General features: G+C 45.6%; 1 protein-coding gene across 4 annotated transcripts in view; it reads left to right on the top strand.

Annotated features, from left to right (window-relative positions):
* The window catches only part of ECPAS (Ecm29 proteasome adaptor and scaffold), a 64,060-nt gene extending 50,580 nt beyond the window's left edge, over positions 1-13,480 (top strand). For all 4 annotated transcript variants that reach the window (XM_087741495.1, XM_087741494.1, XM_087741496.1 and 1 more), the window contains 15 exons: positions 846-996; positions 1,882-1,947; positions 3,794-3,883; positions 4,393-4,459; positions 5,193-5,284; positions 5,384-5,450; positions 5,684-5,875; positions 6,837-7,045; positions 7,543-7,586; positions 8,145-8,337; positions 8,971-9,115; positions 9,736-9,841; positions 10,004-10,092; positions 11,292-11,363; positions 12,200-13,480. In XM_087741495.1, coding sequence (XP_087597621.1) covers positions 846-996; positions 1,882-1,947; positions 3,794-3,883; positions 4,393-4,459; positions 5,193-5,284; positions 5,384-5,450; positions 5,684-5,875; positions 6,837-7,045; positions 7,543-7,586; positions 8,145-8,337; positions 8,971-9,115; positions 9,736-9,841; positions 10,004-10,092; positions 11,292-11,363; positions 12,200-12,339 — 1,723 coding nt within the window. In that variant the 3' untranslated portion in view covers positions 12,340-13,480. The remainder of the gene's footprint in view (positions 1-845; positions 997-1,881; positions 1,948-3,793; positions 3,884-4,392; positions 4,460-5,192; positions 5,285-5,383; positions 5,451-5,683; positions 5,876-6,836; positions 7,046-7,542; positions 7,587-8,144; positions 8,338-8,970; positions 9,116-9,735; positions 9,842-10,003; positions 10,093-11,291; positions 11,364-12,199) is intronic.
* Positions 13,481-14,730: the final 1,250 nt, after the last annotated feature.

The raw sequence follows: 14,730 nt of genomic DNA on the forward strand, positions 1-14,730 counted from the left end.
TTCAAGGCTGGCATCTCTCTTCTGCTTGTAAACAAAAATCCCATGGTAGTTGTTGAAACAGCCAGATCTGGCATCACTACTGGTTGTGAGTAATGACAGTTCACATCCCAGAGGTGGCTGCATTTGGTCACACTGTTCAAATACATTTTATGTCATGTAACGGTTCGATGTTCCTTGATGTGTAGGGACTTTGTATGCTTGTCACTTTGTAACCTTGCTTATTCCTTCATTTGCTTGAAGGACAGAAAAGCTGGAAAATTTATACCTGGAGTGTAGCTGGTTTTTGCAAAAATAATTTTCTTTAATTGAACATGATTATTCAGGAAGGTTAGAAAGCTCCTAACGAATTATAGTGAATATTTCTTGATTTTTTTCATCCCTTTTGAAGATATGTAAACACTTTGTCAAAATGCAGCCTGAGAGATGTGGTCAGTCTGAAACTGACAAGTGGAATTTGAACAGATCATTGTAATTTGTTTTTTCTTGGGCAGAGACAATGGATATCTCTGGGGTGACTTTGCCCAGAGCTTCTTTAAAACATGAAGATGTGTTATTTCTTCCTACATCTATCTGTAGTACTGCCTCTTTGCCCATTCCCTTTGTGATGCCCTGGCCAAAGTAAGCAATCTCTGTGCAAAGCATAGCATCAGTTGAAAGCTCAGGGCTAGGGTATGATTTTGCCTAAGCAGAAAAATACACAGATTTTTGCTTGTAGGTAGATTTGTATTGGTGTATCTGAGATTTGGATTGGCTTTTTTGTTGCTACTGGATTAGAGTGGACCAGAGACGTTTTTCAGCTAAATCTGTGTGTTTCTCTGTTGACCTTCCCTTTGATCTTTTTCCAGCATTAACACTCTTGTGAAGATCAGTAAAAGTGCTGGGTCTATGCTGAAACCTCATGCACCAAAGCTTATCCCAGCCCTTCTGGAATCCTTGAGTGTGCTGGAGCCTCAAGTCCTCAATTACCTGAGTCTTTGTGCAACAGAGCAGGAGAAAGTAAGTGCAATTGTAATGGGAAAGTATCGACAGAACAGAGAGGACAAAGATTTAAGCTTCATTCAGCAAGCAGAAAAATAGCAGATTTGGTTTAGAGGTGTTCAAAGATCAAATAGAAATAGCTAATAAGTTACTAAAAAAAGTTTGGTCATTGGAATATGCCTGGACAAATGTGGGGGTCTTTTTGCAAGGTTGGGATTTTTTTTATTCACTAGACACCACGTATTTCAGAAAGTGAAGAACAATCTTAGTAAGAACTGTTGTTACTGTACTTCAGCTCCATATACAACTGTGAAACAGGTGAAGAGAGAATCTGTAATAATTATCTGGATTTCCCAGGGGATTAACTGCAGGACTTCTTATAAAATAAATTAGAAGGTATGCCATAGCACTATGGGCTGGAGGTGGATGTTGTCAGCACTGCGTCTTTTAATCTCTCTCAAAGAACCATATTAATCAGTAGCAGTCTTCTGGGAAAGTGACTGAAACCCACTGTTCAGAAGCAAATTTAGCTCATTTAATTGTGGGGAGGGGAAGGGGTTAAACTCTGCCCTTTGCAAACAAGAAAGGAGTGAACAGTAGGTCAGAGTGGGATTTTTTCTCTTCCCCCCCTTTTTTTATTTCTTTCTTTTTTTTCCTTCTTCTTTTTTTTTGTTTCCATGATGTCAGGATTGCATGGTTTAGCTGCTGTGCTCCAGCTAGAACATCCATCTGCCTCTGAAAGGGAGACATTCATAGCCTGTAGACATAATTAATTTCTGTCTGTGTGCATCTGAAATGGATTTTGGGTTGAGTTTGTGAAGTAGTGAGTTATAGCTGATGTTGCTCTTTCCACTGTTCACATGTTAAGTTTACACTTGGTTTTGGTTTTTTCCTTTTTTTTAGACTGCAATGGATAGTGCCAGACTTAGTGCTGTCAAGTCATCTCCCATGATGGAAACCATTAACATGGTGAGTGCTTGATTCAGCAGGGTTCCAGTGCAAGGTATGTCGTAGGAGAAGAATAGAAATCAAAGCGGGAGCTTTACAGAATACCTCTTCAAGGTTCATTTTATTATCCCATCTCCATGTGGATGTCTGTCCACCTTCTTTTTCGTTTACTGACTTCTCTCATCCTGTCACCAGAGCTTCCTCCTCAGATCAGTTGTAAATAACCTTGGCTCCATTTGGAGCTGGATGGATTGTTTCTCCACCTGAAGACCTGCCTGCTTTGATGAAGAAGGCATCATTGAAGTGCTTTTTTTTTTTGGATGGGGGCTCAGCTGGTTCTAGATTATGCTAGCTGCCATTTCTCTTCATCTCTGACCCACTGATGATGGTCATTGTTCTTAAGGCACAAATGCTGTCCAACCCTTGCCTCGTGGTGCCTTAGATATCCCTACCTGGGCCTTGCTGGTGCTTCGGTGGTGGAGATGTTTAGAGCAAATGCTGATACCAGTGAGAGGACTGTCAGCAGCTGGTGTTTGGCACCATAGTTTCCTGCTGCTGGAGGAGGAGTTGCTGATGCTCAGACACTGTGCTGTGGGGTCTGTGTTGGCAGAGCTCTCTGCCCTCTGTAAGAGCCTGTCCCTTCCCAGAGAAAAGACCCCTCTTTTCTGCTCAGGCACTGCACACAGCCAGGGGCATGCAAGCAGGCAGGGGGTGTGAGCGCTGAGCAAGTTTTAGGAGAAGCATGGCCACCAGCGCTATTCTTTGTTTCCTGCTCTTATGGAAAAGTAACAACAGCAAGCCCTCCTGTACATAACAGCATGTGCAGCTGCGTTTTGGTGTCAGGTGGAGCGCTCTCTATAAATAGCGTGCAATGTAGCTGGGGATGAAAGGCTCCATGTATAAGCGTACTCACTGCCACCCCGCAGGCTGCAGCAGCTGCTGCTGTCCCTCCCCCAGGCCATGCCTCTCCCGGGCCGGCCCTTGGGGACGGTTGTGCTGCCCTGGCCAACGCTTGGGATTTGCTAGGGGAGAGGAGAGATGCTATGGCTTCCCTGGAGTAGCATGAGGATACTCTGGCTTATGAGCAACCGTCTCTCTATTGCTCTGTATTCTTGGGCCGGCTGGGAGATGATATCATTGGATGGGACACAATGGATTATTCCCTTCGCCGTACCGGTGCAGAGGGGGAAACGGCAGGAGATCTGACTTCTGAAGCTCAGAAAGGGTTACCTTCAGTTGGTATGCGATCCTTGAATTTGCTAGAGGATGGATCTCCCCTCTGCAGACAGCGTGCTGCACAGAGTGCTGGAAACATGAGGCTTTCTGTTTTGCCCAGTGGCATTTTAGGCATAGGAGATTAGAAATGATACCAATAACATCCCTCTTGTACCTTTATGTCATTTATTCCACTTGTTTGTCCTGACCTGTTTAAAACCTGTCGTGACTAGTTTCATTTCATTGCCTAGTTTGGATATGCTATTGTTTCAGGGTTTCAGACAGTTGGGGGAATGTTGGGTTTTGTCCTAAGATATGCACACCTTTGCATCCCTTTCCCTCCCCAAAAGGGCTTCCTGCTAGTGTGTTACTTTCAGCTTTCTAAACAGTTGTAGTGCAGGAGTACATCAGTGCCAGCAAATGATAATTTTAGCAGGGTCAGCTCAGCATAGAAGTAGGACAAGAGAATGTAGCTGGTGGAAGCCACTTTGTGGTGCCTTTTTCCCACCATGCGGCAAACTCTCACAATGCAGCTGAAGACCAGCCTGCAGAACTGAGGTAGGCCTCAGCTGGAAGTAGACCGTTTAAGTCTGCCATCATTACCTTTCTTTTTTCTTTTTTTCTTTTCCCCCTGTCCCTTGCCTTTCTCCAGAGCTTGCAGTATTTGGATGTGTCCGTCCTGGGTGAGCTGGTTCCTCGGCTGTGTGAACTGATCAAAAGTGGAGTAGGCCTTGGCACAAAGGTATGTCTGTGATTTTAGTAGTTCATTTGGACGTGGAGAAGGGAACACAGTGTAGGCTCAATGTAAATACTGTTCTTTTGACTGTCTCTTTTAAAGTGACAGCTTGGGCTTGTTCATATTGGAGTCATTTTACATCTGAGTCTTAATCCACCTACATTACTTGTGATTTTCTGAATGTGTGCTGCCTTAATCTCGCCTGTGCTACATGGCTCTTGCACCCTGTGACACTTGAGTGCAGAAGGTTGTCCTTGATAGCCGTGAATCTTCCAGGACCATCTATCCTGCGTGTGGGTCCTGGTAACTTTTTCACTTCCTAATTCAATTCTTCTCATTCATTTGGTACAAATTTTTTCTGCTTCTGCCCTTGGCTCCCAGTTTATCAGGGCAGAGGCTCGGTGGGCCTAGGTCATGTCATACAAGTGCATATAGTACCACAGGAGGTATTAACAGTAATAACCAGGGGCTGATATTGCTTTATCTTACCTTTGTTTTCCCTCGCAATCTTCCAGGGAGGCTGTGCCAGTGTGATTGTGTCGTTAACCACACAGTGTCCTCAGGACTTAACACCTTATTCAGGTAAGGTTTGTTTCTAGTGTCAGGTTTTAAAGGTGCTTTTTGTTGCTGTTCTATAGGTAGTATTTCCTCCCTGTTGGCCCTTGCTTTTATCACAAGAATGATCTTTACGTGTGTATTTTCCTCAGGGCTGTTTGAAGTTGCTTTGTGCCTATGGGACTGGCATGCTGGGGGTAGGTCCTGGGGATGTTAAATACCTCACCAAGTTGGAAGAGGCAGAGGAAGGAGTTGAGGGAATTTGCTAACGCCCAGCAGGGACAGGCAGAAATATCTCTAGACTTTCTTGGAGCAGACTAACAATGCCTGTCTTAGTGCAGTGCTGTCGATAAGCCCTTGTTCCTTCAACTTGAGCTATGGGAGGACCGTAAACAGGAACTTTGCTTCCTTGGGTCCTAGTCTTCTCTTTACAATTTATTGTGATTTCATAGTAGAAAGAAGGTCACCTTTCTGTTGCAAAATGGAAATAAAGCTGAAAGCATGATCACCTAGGGTGCTCACATAGAGGAACACTATCAGTCAAGGTGTGCAGGCTGAGGCTGGCAAAACACTAGCTCCTGCTGAGCCTTGCTGTGTTATGCTGTGCACTTGTTTAAACATAAGGACTGGACAGACCTGTAACCCCACAAACATGAAAAATGCATCAATTCAGACAATATAATGAAATGCAGGCTGTTGTAATTCTTGCCACAGCAATAAAAACATGATACTTCTGATAAAGCGAAGTCTCTTCCAACAGGCAAACTTATGAGTGCTTTACTTAGTGGCCTGACCGATCGCAACAGCGTGATACAGAAGTCTTTTGCCTTTGCTATGGGGCATCTAGTCCGGGTGAGTTGGGGTTTGAGGTGGTTTTAGGTTTTATTTTGCTTTTTTGTTGTTGGGGTTTTTTTAAGTGTTTGAGTGATTTGGGTCTCTTCCCTGTTACAGACTTCCCGGGACAGCAGCACTGAGAAGCTGCTGCACAAACTCAGCAGTTGGTACATGGACAAGGAAGGTATGTTGCTTTTGGGGTGTTCAGTTACAGAATACAGTGCAGAAAAAGTTCCTGTTGGTAGCAAAAGCTGGTAAAGAAACATTTCTATATTGTGATGCTTGCTTTCACTGGATTAATAATTCCCACGCATCATTATACAATACTGTGCATTCCTCTGCTTCCCAAGAGGCAGACCAAGCTGTTAAAGGAAAATCCTGCTGCCCAGTCATAATGTGATTGTTTTGCTCCTTCAGAGCCAGTTTACAGAACAGGCTGTGCTTTAACTGTGCATGCTATGGGACGCTACAGTCCAGACGTAGTGAAGAACCATGCCAAACATGTGCTGCCCTTGGCTTTTCTTGGCATGCACGAGGTTCCCGATGAAGAGAAAGGAGAGAAAGAGAATTCTGCTCTGTGGACTGAAGTTTGGCAGGAAAATGTACCTGGTAAGTTGCGTTAAGAGTGGTAAAATCTTTCTGGGAAGCATGGGGCAAGAAATACCATGCTTTCTGGAAATCCATTTTGGAAATACAGAGTTCTCATGGTCAGAAATTTGGGAAACTTGTTTCCATTTTCTTCCTTGCTAAAGATGTCCTGTATGAGTTTTGGCAGGTTAGCTTCTCTCTGTGGCTATTTAAAATAATTACAGAGGTGTTGATTGCTGAGGATACAGACAGAGTCAGGAGAAGCATTTTAAGATTGTGAGGCACTGAATGCCACTGTAATATGGCCCTGATTGTGGCGCAGGTAGCTGCACATCTTTGCAAATTTTGATGCTGGCCTTTAAGGCCTGCTGCACACTCTGAAGTTACAGGGGCCTTTGGCCTGTGTCTCAGGTTGGAGATCTCTCTGGTGATGCTTGTGGTTTTAACTTCAGTGAATGAATCTACGCTATAGAAGGGCTGTTTTGCCAGACTTTCCATCTGTAGAGGAAGATCTGGATGCATGGTGAAATGGTTTTGCTGGCTCCTTCTCTGACCTGATTTCGGATCTGGTCCCTCAGACACCAGATTACTTTTCTGGAGTTTGGGAAAGGACCTGCAAAAGGGTTTTCCGAGTGACCTGTTCTTGAAAAGAAAAAAAAAGTTATATTCCTTAGAAACAGGCTAACACAAGGTCTAGTGTCTGCCATATGGGAGGGCTGAGATGAGCTCTTTGTCTAGATATATGCTAAAGATTTTCTTTGGAAGCACGTAGAAAACAGAACCCATTTTCAGTCAGCCTGTGAGGAATTCTGCAACCCTTTGCCTGAAGTAGGCCTTGCTGATATGTTTCATGGCCAAAAATAAAGATAAATCTGTAACTTTTTTCTTTTTTTTCTTTCTTTTTAAAATTAGATCGGATTTTTGTTTGTTTCTGTTTTGGTTTTTGTGGCAAAGTTACAGTTTTCCTCTGTTTGACGCGCAGGTACTCAGGGTGGCATCAGACTGTACACGCAGGAGTTGATAACCATTACCCAGAAGGCTCTGCAGTCCCAGTCCTGGAAGATGAAAGCCCAGGGAGCAGCTGCCATGGCATCAATTGCCAAACAGACAGGCTCCCTCACACCACCGCATCTGGGAATAGTGCTCTCTGCACTGCTGCAAGGCCTGCCAGGGAGAACCTGGACGGGGAAGGTAAAAAAGGAACTGGCGTCTTGTGGATTGCTGTGAGCCCCAGCATGCAGCCCTGCAGCCAGGAAATGCAGTGTTCTGTGCTGCAGAGCCGTGTGTGTAGGAACTCTGGCTTAGGGAGTCCACATTTTGCCCTGCAATTAGCAGATACAAAAATGTCAGGGAAGATAAGTAGGTGGAGCTCAGGTTGCTTTAGGAGTTGGATTCCCACTTAGACTGCTTCCGCTGCACGATATTGTAGACTTGAGGGGTACTAACCTGTGCTCAGAGGCACTGCAAGGCCTGTTTCCACTGCCAGTTCAGTGCAGGTGGAAAGCCAAGTCCTCCGCAGCCTCTACAGCAGGAGCGGCAGGAGCCAGACATTGCTTCTCTAGGCTGGTGTCACGGGTGTATTTCCCCACTACCTCTTGCAACGGAGTACGAAGGTTTCCCCTGTGCGGCAGGACTGTGCCATTTGGCTGTGTAGCATTTCTCAGTGATATCTGTTCTACTCATTGCAGGAGGAGCTGTTAAAGGCCATTGCCAGTGTCGTCTCTGCATGCAAGTAAGTGTCTTGAAAGAGGTGGTACCCTCAGGATCTGGGATCTCAAAAAGGAGGTTGTTACACAGTGGTGTTGCCTGTCTGGTGCTAAGGAGACTCTAGAAAGTTGTGAACACCATCCTGATCTCCCACCATCATGTGAGGAGTCTCTCTCCACTCCGCTTGTCAATGTGTGGGTCACTGGTGAGAGCTGGGAGGGACAAGTGATGCTTCAGAGGGACCTGCAGAGGTAAATGGTTGATTTAGGACAAGGAAGAGGATGTTGAGAAGCTAGAATTGCTAAGAAGAAAGGATGGACACCTTAAAGGGGAAAAGAGAGGAAGAGGTGGAAGAAGAGTGAGGGGGGAAGTGCATTGGAAGCATATGAGGAAAGCCAGGAAAGAAAAATGGGGAGAACAGACAGGGTAAGAGTGAAGAAGAGCACTGGAGTGTAACTTCGTTTACAACTGTTGGTCAGCAGCCCTGTGCCTGGACACAGGAACTGCTTCCTATCTGTGGGAAGGGCGGTGTTTGGGAAGGGAGGAACGTGGGTCTGATAGCTTCTGTGTGCCTTGTGTTCAGTGCAGAGCTGCAGAAGTCGGTGCCTGGCCAGCCCACCGTCAGCGATATTGTCCAGGCTGTCCTGAAAGAATGTCGGAAAGAGAACCTAAAGTATAAGATGGTGGCACTGCGCTGTGCGGCTGGGGTGCTGCAGGCAACAAAGGAAGACCGGTTCCAGGAGCTGGCAGATATCATCTTCCCCATGATAAAGAAGGTGACAGTTCAGCTTCTGAAGCTTTCCCTCTTTCAAAACAAAACACTCAAGTGGTGACAGTCTGGCTGATGCTGTTACGTAGACACCAGGCTTCTGCCCAGAAGGCTGTTGATGTGAGGAATACCCCACACTCAGCCAGATCCCTGGTGGGGCTGAATACCAGGCTGCGGGGGAGCCCTGGGCGGGGCATATAGCTGTGCTCCCCAAATTCTGAAGTAGCCCAACGGTTCTTTAGGCATAGTCCTTCCTGTGGCGTCCAGCACTGCCCCAATACAGCATTAGAAGTTAATTGCTGGCTGTTCTACAGGCAGCAAGAGACTCCTAGGAAGCCGTGCAGAGTGCTTCTGTTGAGTATCTGCAGTGCTTCACAGCTCTTGCAAGTGGGACTTGTGTAGCACAGGGAAATGTTTGGGTGCAAGGCCAGAGAGCCTGCTATGCACTTCTGCAGGCTGCCGATAGCGCCAGAGCTACCGGTGGCCGGGGGGGGCCTGTGCTCTGTCTGTGCGGAGGCACCGGCTGCGTACCAGGACTGGTGTGCGCCGGCTGCAAGGGAAGACTGAATTGCACTGAGGTGTGTGGGCAGCCTGCCCTCGTCCCGCTGTTGATCATACCTTTCCCCCATGGCCTCCGCAGAACTCTCTTGAGAGCATGGGCACGGGTTTACCAAAGCATGATGAAGAGGATGAGGACATGAGGGAGAAAGAGGTGCAGATGGAGTCCCTGATCTGTGCCTTCGAGACCCTGGGCAAAGCCTGGCCAAGGAGCCCGGAGACACAGCGTAAGTCAGCTAACGGTGTGCAGAGTGGACTTTCTCAGCTCAAACTGTTTCCTCTTAAAATTAAAAGAGGGAGGTGGGAGGGCCCTGGAGATCATGTGGGGAGTGGGGAGGCTTTTGAGGAGGTGCAGGATCTCGCTGCCTGCAGAGCAGCTTGCAAGAGCTGCCCCAAGAGCTTTCCCACAGAGTAGCCCATCCTTGGGGAAATTCCTTTGCTGTTGTCTTAAATTCACTTCACCAAACTGCTCTGAGTTTGTGGAGACATGCAGGATGCCTGAGGTGGCTTGCCTAATCGAAAGCAGCCTAGTTCTGCTGCTCACATGTACTTTTGTATCAAAGCTGGTACAAGGTGGAGGAACTGGGTATACCTGAAAAAAAACAGGGCGCTTTTATTAGCAGGCCAGAATGTGTAATGCAGCTGTTTATCTTCCAGTGTTTGTTAGAGTGTTGATGTGGTGAAGATTTTCAGGCTCACTTGTTACAGGATGTTGACTCGGTCACATGCAGTGACGAGCTTGATGTCGCTCGGAGAGGAGCACAAGGCACACCTGGGAGACAGAGCAGGAAGCGTTTCCTTCTGCCTTTCCCTGTGGTAACACAATGACATCCGTATTTTTCTGTAGGTTTCTATCGCCAAGAGTTCTGCAAGTTAATGTGTGACCGTCTGAAACTCAGCACATGGAAAGTGCAGCTTGGAGTGCTACAATCCATGAATGCCTACTTTCAAGGGTAATCCTCCTTTCTGCAGTCCCCTTTGGTGATACTTCTTTTCTTTGTTGCTTCAAACTGTTTAGTGAAATTGAGGATGATGACACTGGATTCTTGGAGGAAGTCGAGCAGACTTCTGTCCCAGTGATGCAGGGTGTCTGACGCTGTTTTTGCATTTGACAGGCTAATGCTGTTTGATGAGGAGCACTCAGACCCTGCGGCTTTGACAGAAATACTGTTGGAAACCTGTTCATCTATCACCCATTCTTTAGGTAAACAGACTTTTCCCGGTTTGTGGTCAAGGATGAATTGCTTGTTAATACATTCCTCCTCTGGGGGTTGGCTGGCAGAGGAAGTGCAGAATAAGCATAAGCTGCCAGAGATAACATTTTGCCCTTCCTCACACTGCGCTGTGATAATTCTGATGTTGTGGTAGCTGCTCAAGACAGTGCTATGCAGGGTGCTCTGCACAGAGAAGTAAATTCCTCTGGCGCGAGAGAGCTTTGAAAGGGGAGGGAGAGGCTAACTGCAGGCTCTGTGCAGCCTCTCAGGAGTGCAAATCGGAAACATAGTTATTTTCTCCATGCAGAAGATGGACCCCACCTAATCAAGCTGTTACTGATTTAATGAAACACAAGTTTTTCTCCTCCACAGTTCAGACTCTTGGATACATATGCATTGGAGAGACCCAGAATTTTCTCAGACAGCCAGTGCACGAAGCTCCAAGGCTTTGAGGCAGTTTGTGCTCTCCCTGAGCAGAGTGCCCATGGGGATACAAGTGCTACCTATGTCATGATGGCTGTTTATTACTTTGGTAGCGCTCCCACTTGTCCTATGACTGCAAGCGTGCCCCAAGTCCCCCCATACCTGTGTGTGGCTCTCATTTCTGGTATGCCTAAAGGCAGCAGCATCTACTTGAGAACTAGCTACCAATCCAGAGACCCCTTTGGGGAAAGTTTGTTTTAACTATCAGTCCTCCTCGAATGAGACTAACAAGATTCTAGCTCTTTTTCACAAATATTTCACAAATAACTTTTTGTGACAAGCTTGTGGTTGATGGCATAGGGATTATGTACCCTCACTTAATGCTACTTGTTAAAATTTGGATGGTTTATAGCCGTTACAACTCACTAAAAGAACAGTGTTAGCCACAGAAGTTGTCTGTGATCACATTGCAGCTATGCCAGCATTGCCCCCTTTCAACACGTGTAAGGAACAGTAGCGCTGTGATAGTAGCGGAGGCGATGCACAAAGTTTAGTCGACTTGTCAACCTCTAGTTGGTCACTTTCTGCCGTTCAAATATGTCTAATTGGGGAGCACTGCCGACTGCCAGCACAAACGAGCTCGGTGGGCTGTGCTAACCGAAGTGATCTGGAAACCACAGTGGTGACTGCTCTTTGTACAGCTTGTGTGCCTTTGGTTCTCAGTGTCATTGTGGGGTTTTTTTTGTTTGTTTTTTAAATCCCTTAGAAAACAAAAGCTACACGTCCATAAGAACAGAGGCTTTGTCTGTGATACAACTGCTGCTCACCAGACTGCAAGGTGAGACTTTTTGCTTGCCACCTGGGAGAACCACTGTTTGGTAGAGAAGGCACCTGGCTGTGTGGCCAGAAGCCCTGGAGAGATGGCGTTACCTTCTGCTTGCAGCACTGGGTGATTTCAGGGTGGCTGGGACTTGGACTTCTGTGCTTGGTGACTGGGAAACTTGGACAGAGCTTGAAGTAACTGTGGGTAAAGTGAAGGTCTGAAGTACGGTTGCATACTCGTTGGGTGAGGAAAATGTCCAGCAAGGAGGGTCCCAGGGAGAGCACAGAGGACTGTGGGGTCAGATTCTGTGTTATGTGCAAGCTCCATAGAGGGGAGAGTTCCCATTTGTGCAGGAGAGGAATTTTTACCCTTTCAGTGCCAAGTTTAGTTCCTCATTATTAACTTAGGATTTAAGCCTTGCAGAATTTACTCAGAGAATGAGTCTGCTTAGGTCTCAAGGTCATACATGTCTGCAGTTGTTCTGTAGCAAACGTTTCCTTTGGATTTCTGTTACGCACTTCATGTTTCCTTTATTCTAGCAAAAATCTTCTTACATTACATGAAACTATTGTGAAGTGGGAAACGTTCGGTTCTTTGTGCCCTTGTTTTCACATGTTACAGGCTTAGACAATCAAGCCTAGTCTAAAGGGGCATGACTCCCTGTGCAGGAGGCAGCACGTGCGCCTGAGTGTCCAGTTCAATTTGCCTCCTCCTGGAAGAGCAGCACAGACCGCGAGTGAAATGTTGAAGCAGTCACTCTTTCAGCCTGCTGGGGATGGAGGTGGCCTTTGGGGGTTTTTTTTGGCATTCCGGTATTCATGTCCAGTGTCTGTCTGTCTTTATCTACACAGAAGCTCAACAGTGGGAGAGCCTGACAGCAGAAAGCAGAGAGCACCTCATTCGTTCGTTGTCTACAATGGCATCAGATAGCAGACCTGAGCTACAAGAGAAGGCATTTATATTGAAGAAAACACTTGAAAATCTTGACTAAGTAGTAAAACACAAACTACAAAGTGCCATGTAAAACAAAAACAAAAAAGTGCAGTGGTCTGAAAACCAAGTGGGAAAATGAAGCTTACTCTGTAGCATGCATCATTCCTGGCCAAAATAAAAAATGCCTTAAATTCTTTTCCCCGTTAATGTTATTTTTACTCCCTCAAGCTGATGGTTAGTTGTTTTATCAGTAAATACCTCTAACGATCTGCCCTAGAATGTTTATAAGTGTGCAACATAAAAAATGTTGAGGGCAAGATGTTTTTTTTTCCTTTAAATCGGCAAAAGAATGTTACTCAGATCCCCTTTGTCCTTCAAAGGAATTGTTGAAAAACCACCAGCACAGGAAGTGAAAAGCATATTTGATTTTCACTTATGTCGTGTGTGGAGATCTGTTACCTGGTGTCTAAACAGTAAATCTTTGGGACTCTGCAGTAGAGCTAGTGTTTGTTATCTATAAAGCATGAAATGCTCCTCCTGATGAAGCCTGTGTTAAACTCCGGTGGCTTCCCAGGGGCAAGGTTTCATCCAACACCCACCTCTGCTTCTCCTGCTTGCTCCTCCCTTGCAGCCTGTTGTCTGTGAGTTACGAAAGGCAGAGTACTGTTAACTTCGCTCCTTCCTCCTTCTCTGACCTCAGCATGGATTGACCGAGACTATGCCAGCTTCCCCAGCTAGCAGCCTCGGCCTCCCAAACTTTAAATGAGAACTTTTTTCCTCAAAGGATGCACAAGAGAGCACTTTACTGAGCTGTGTGGGACAAAGTTGGGCCTAGTTGGTGCCCAGGTGGAACACTGCTCTTCTCAAAGTTGTTTTGCATGGACACTCCTCAGCTGCAGGAAAAAAAAAAAAAAGGAAAACAATCTTTTCTAGATATGTTTTTGAAGAGTGTTCGAAGTTTGCAATGACACGTTTTTTTAATAGTGGTAATGTTTCATTCCCTTCCTGTTCGTAACCCTGTTCTTGCTTTGGAAACCTGTAATGATTTAGACTTGTCAATATTTGTAAGAAACTGAATGATCTGTCATTTCTCAGCAGCCCAAGTCATGCTGGTTTCTAGCAAATACTTTTTAATTTGCACTTAAGAAGAAAGATTATATCTGCGTTAACGTGGAGTAAAATTGCTATATGATAATGTGGCCATGCTGCCTGTCTCCTTTTTTTTTTTGCCCTCCTCAGATAAGAGACAAACCTGACCACTATAGCAACAGACTTTTAATAGCGTGAAGTTAGTGCTGCACCGTAATCTGACCAGTATGTGTACGGCTTTTTGGGGATAAACGCTTTGCTGATGGTGAAATAAAATCATTAGTGTGGGCAATATCATGTCCATGGCTTTTGGCATAGGAGGGCTTGTTTCTTTTCGTACAGTCTGCAGCTCCTTTCAGATTTGATCTGCTAGGGAGAGGATTGCTCAGATAACGTCACGGTTCCTCCATGCCCATTTATTCAGAATCAGGTATGCAGTACCTACTTTTCCCTCAGGTGCCATTTCCCATTCAGTGTTTTCTGGTACTGTAACAACAATCTCGTTGTCTGACTTGCTCTCCACGGGACGGGAGGAATGTAATTTGTGCACACCTGGTAAGAAAATGTCTGTCAGCAAGAAACGGGCAGAGCTGTCCCACTGTGGCTCTCGTGTAGCAGAAACCTCAGCGAGCACTATTGCACTGTACACTAGAACTGGTCAGTGGGCAACTCCTTGGTGCTGGGAGCTGGTGCTATAACGTTTTGATTTACACCTTGTCGCAGGGAGCTGCTCTTTGTTTACGTGTAGTTTGAACTCTTGAGCACAGTGTACATTTTAAAATTTTACTGGGCAAATCACCTTGCAGTATCTTTAAAAACTTGCTTACCATGACATGTAGTGTCATGAGTGCTCTTTTTTTTTTTTTTTTGTATTAGATGAGTATTACCAGTGATGCTTTGCTGTAGCAGTTCATTGTCTGACTTGGGTTTTTTTCGTATTGGTGAGCGACAGTAACAGAAAAGCAAGAGCCTCCACGTCTCTGGTAGTTTGAGTTTTCACTGTGGACTGGAGTATTCAGAGGCAATGCCTAACATGGTCAAATGGCCATAAGTAGAATAACTGTAATCGTTGTCAATAGCAACCTGAATTTCTCTATTGGGGATTTACACTAGAGGGAAGAGCGTATTCTAGGAACTCTACAAACAGCTGGATTAACACCTCTGGCCAAGAGTGTTAGGAAGGTTAGAGATGGTATAACACTTTCTGAATCACAAAGCAATATGTCTTTCTCGTGATTACAGAACGGATTCAGAGCTCCTCTCTAAAGCACGTGCCTATACACAAAACCTACCTGTACAAAAGTTAATTCAGTCAGAGGTTTGATTTCTATCCCCCTCGCATTTGTAAACTTGACAGGAT

The sequence above is a fragment of the Nipponia nippon genome, unplaced genomic scaffold (genome assembly GCF_047370975.1).
Source record: "Nipponia nippon isolate SJK-2023a ecotype South Korea unplaced genomic scaffold, ASM4737097v1 scaffold_8, whole genome shotgun sequence".
NCBI lineage: Eukaryota > Metazoa > Chordata > Aves > Pelecaniformes > Threskiornithidae > Nipponia > Nipponia nippon.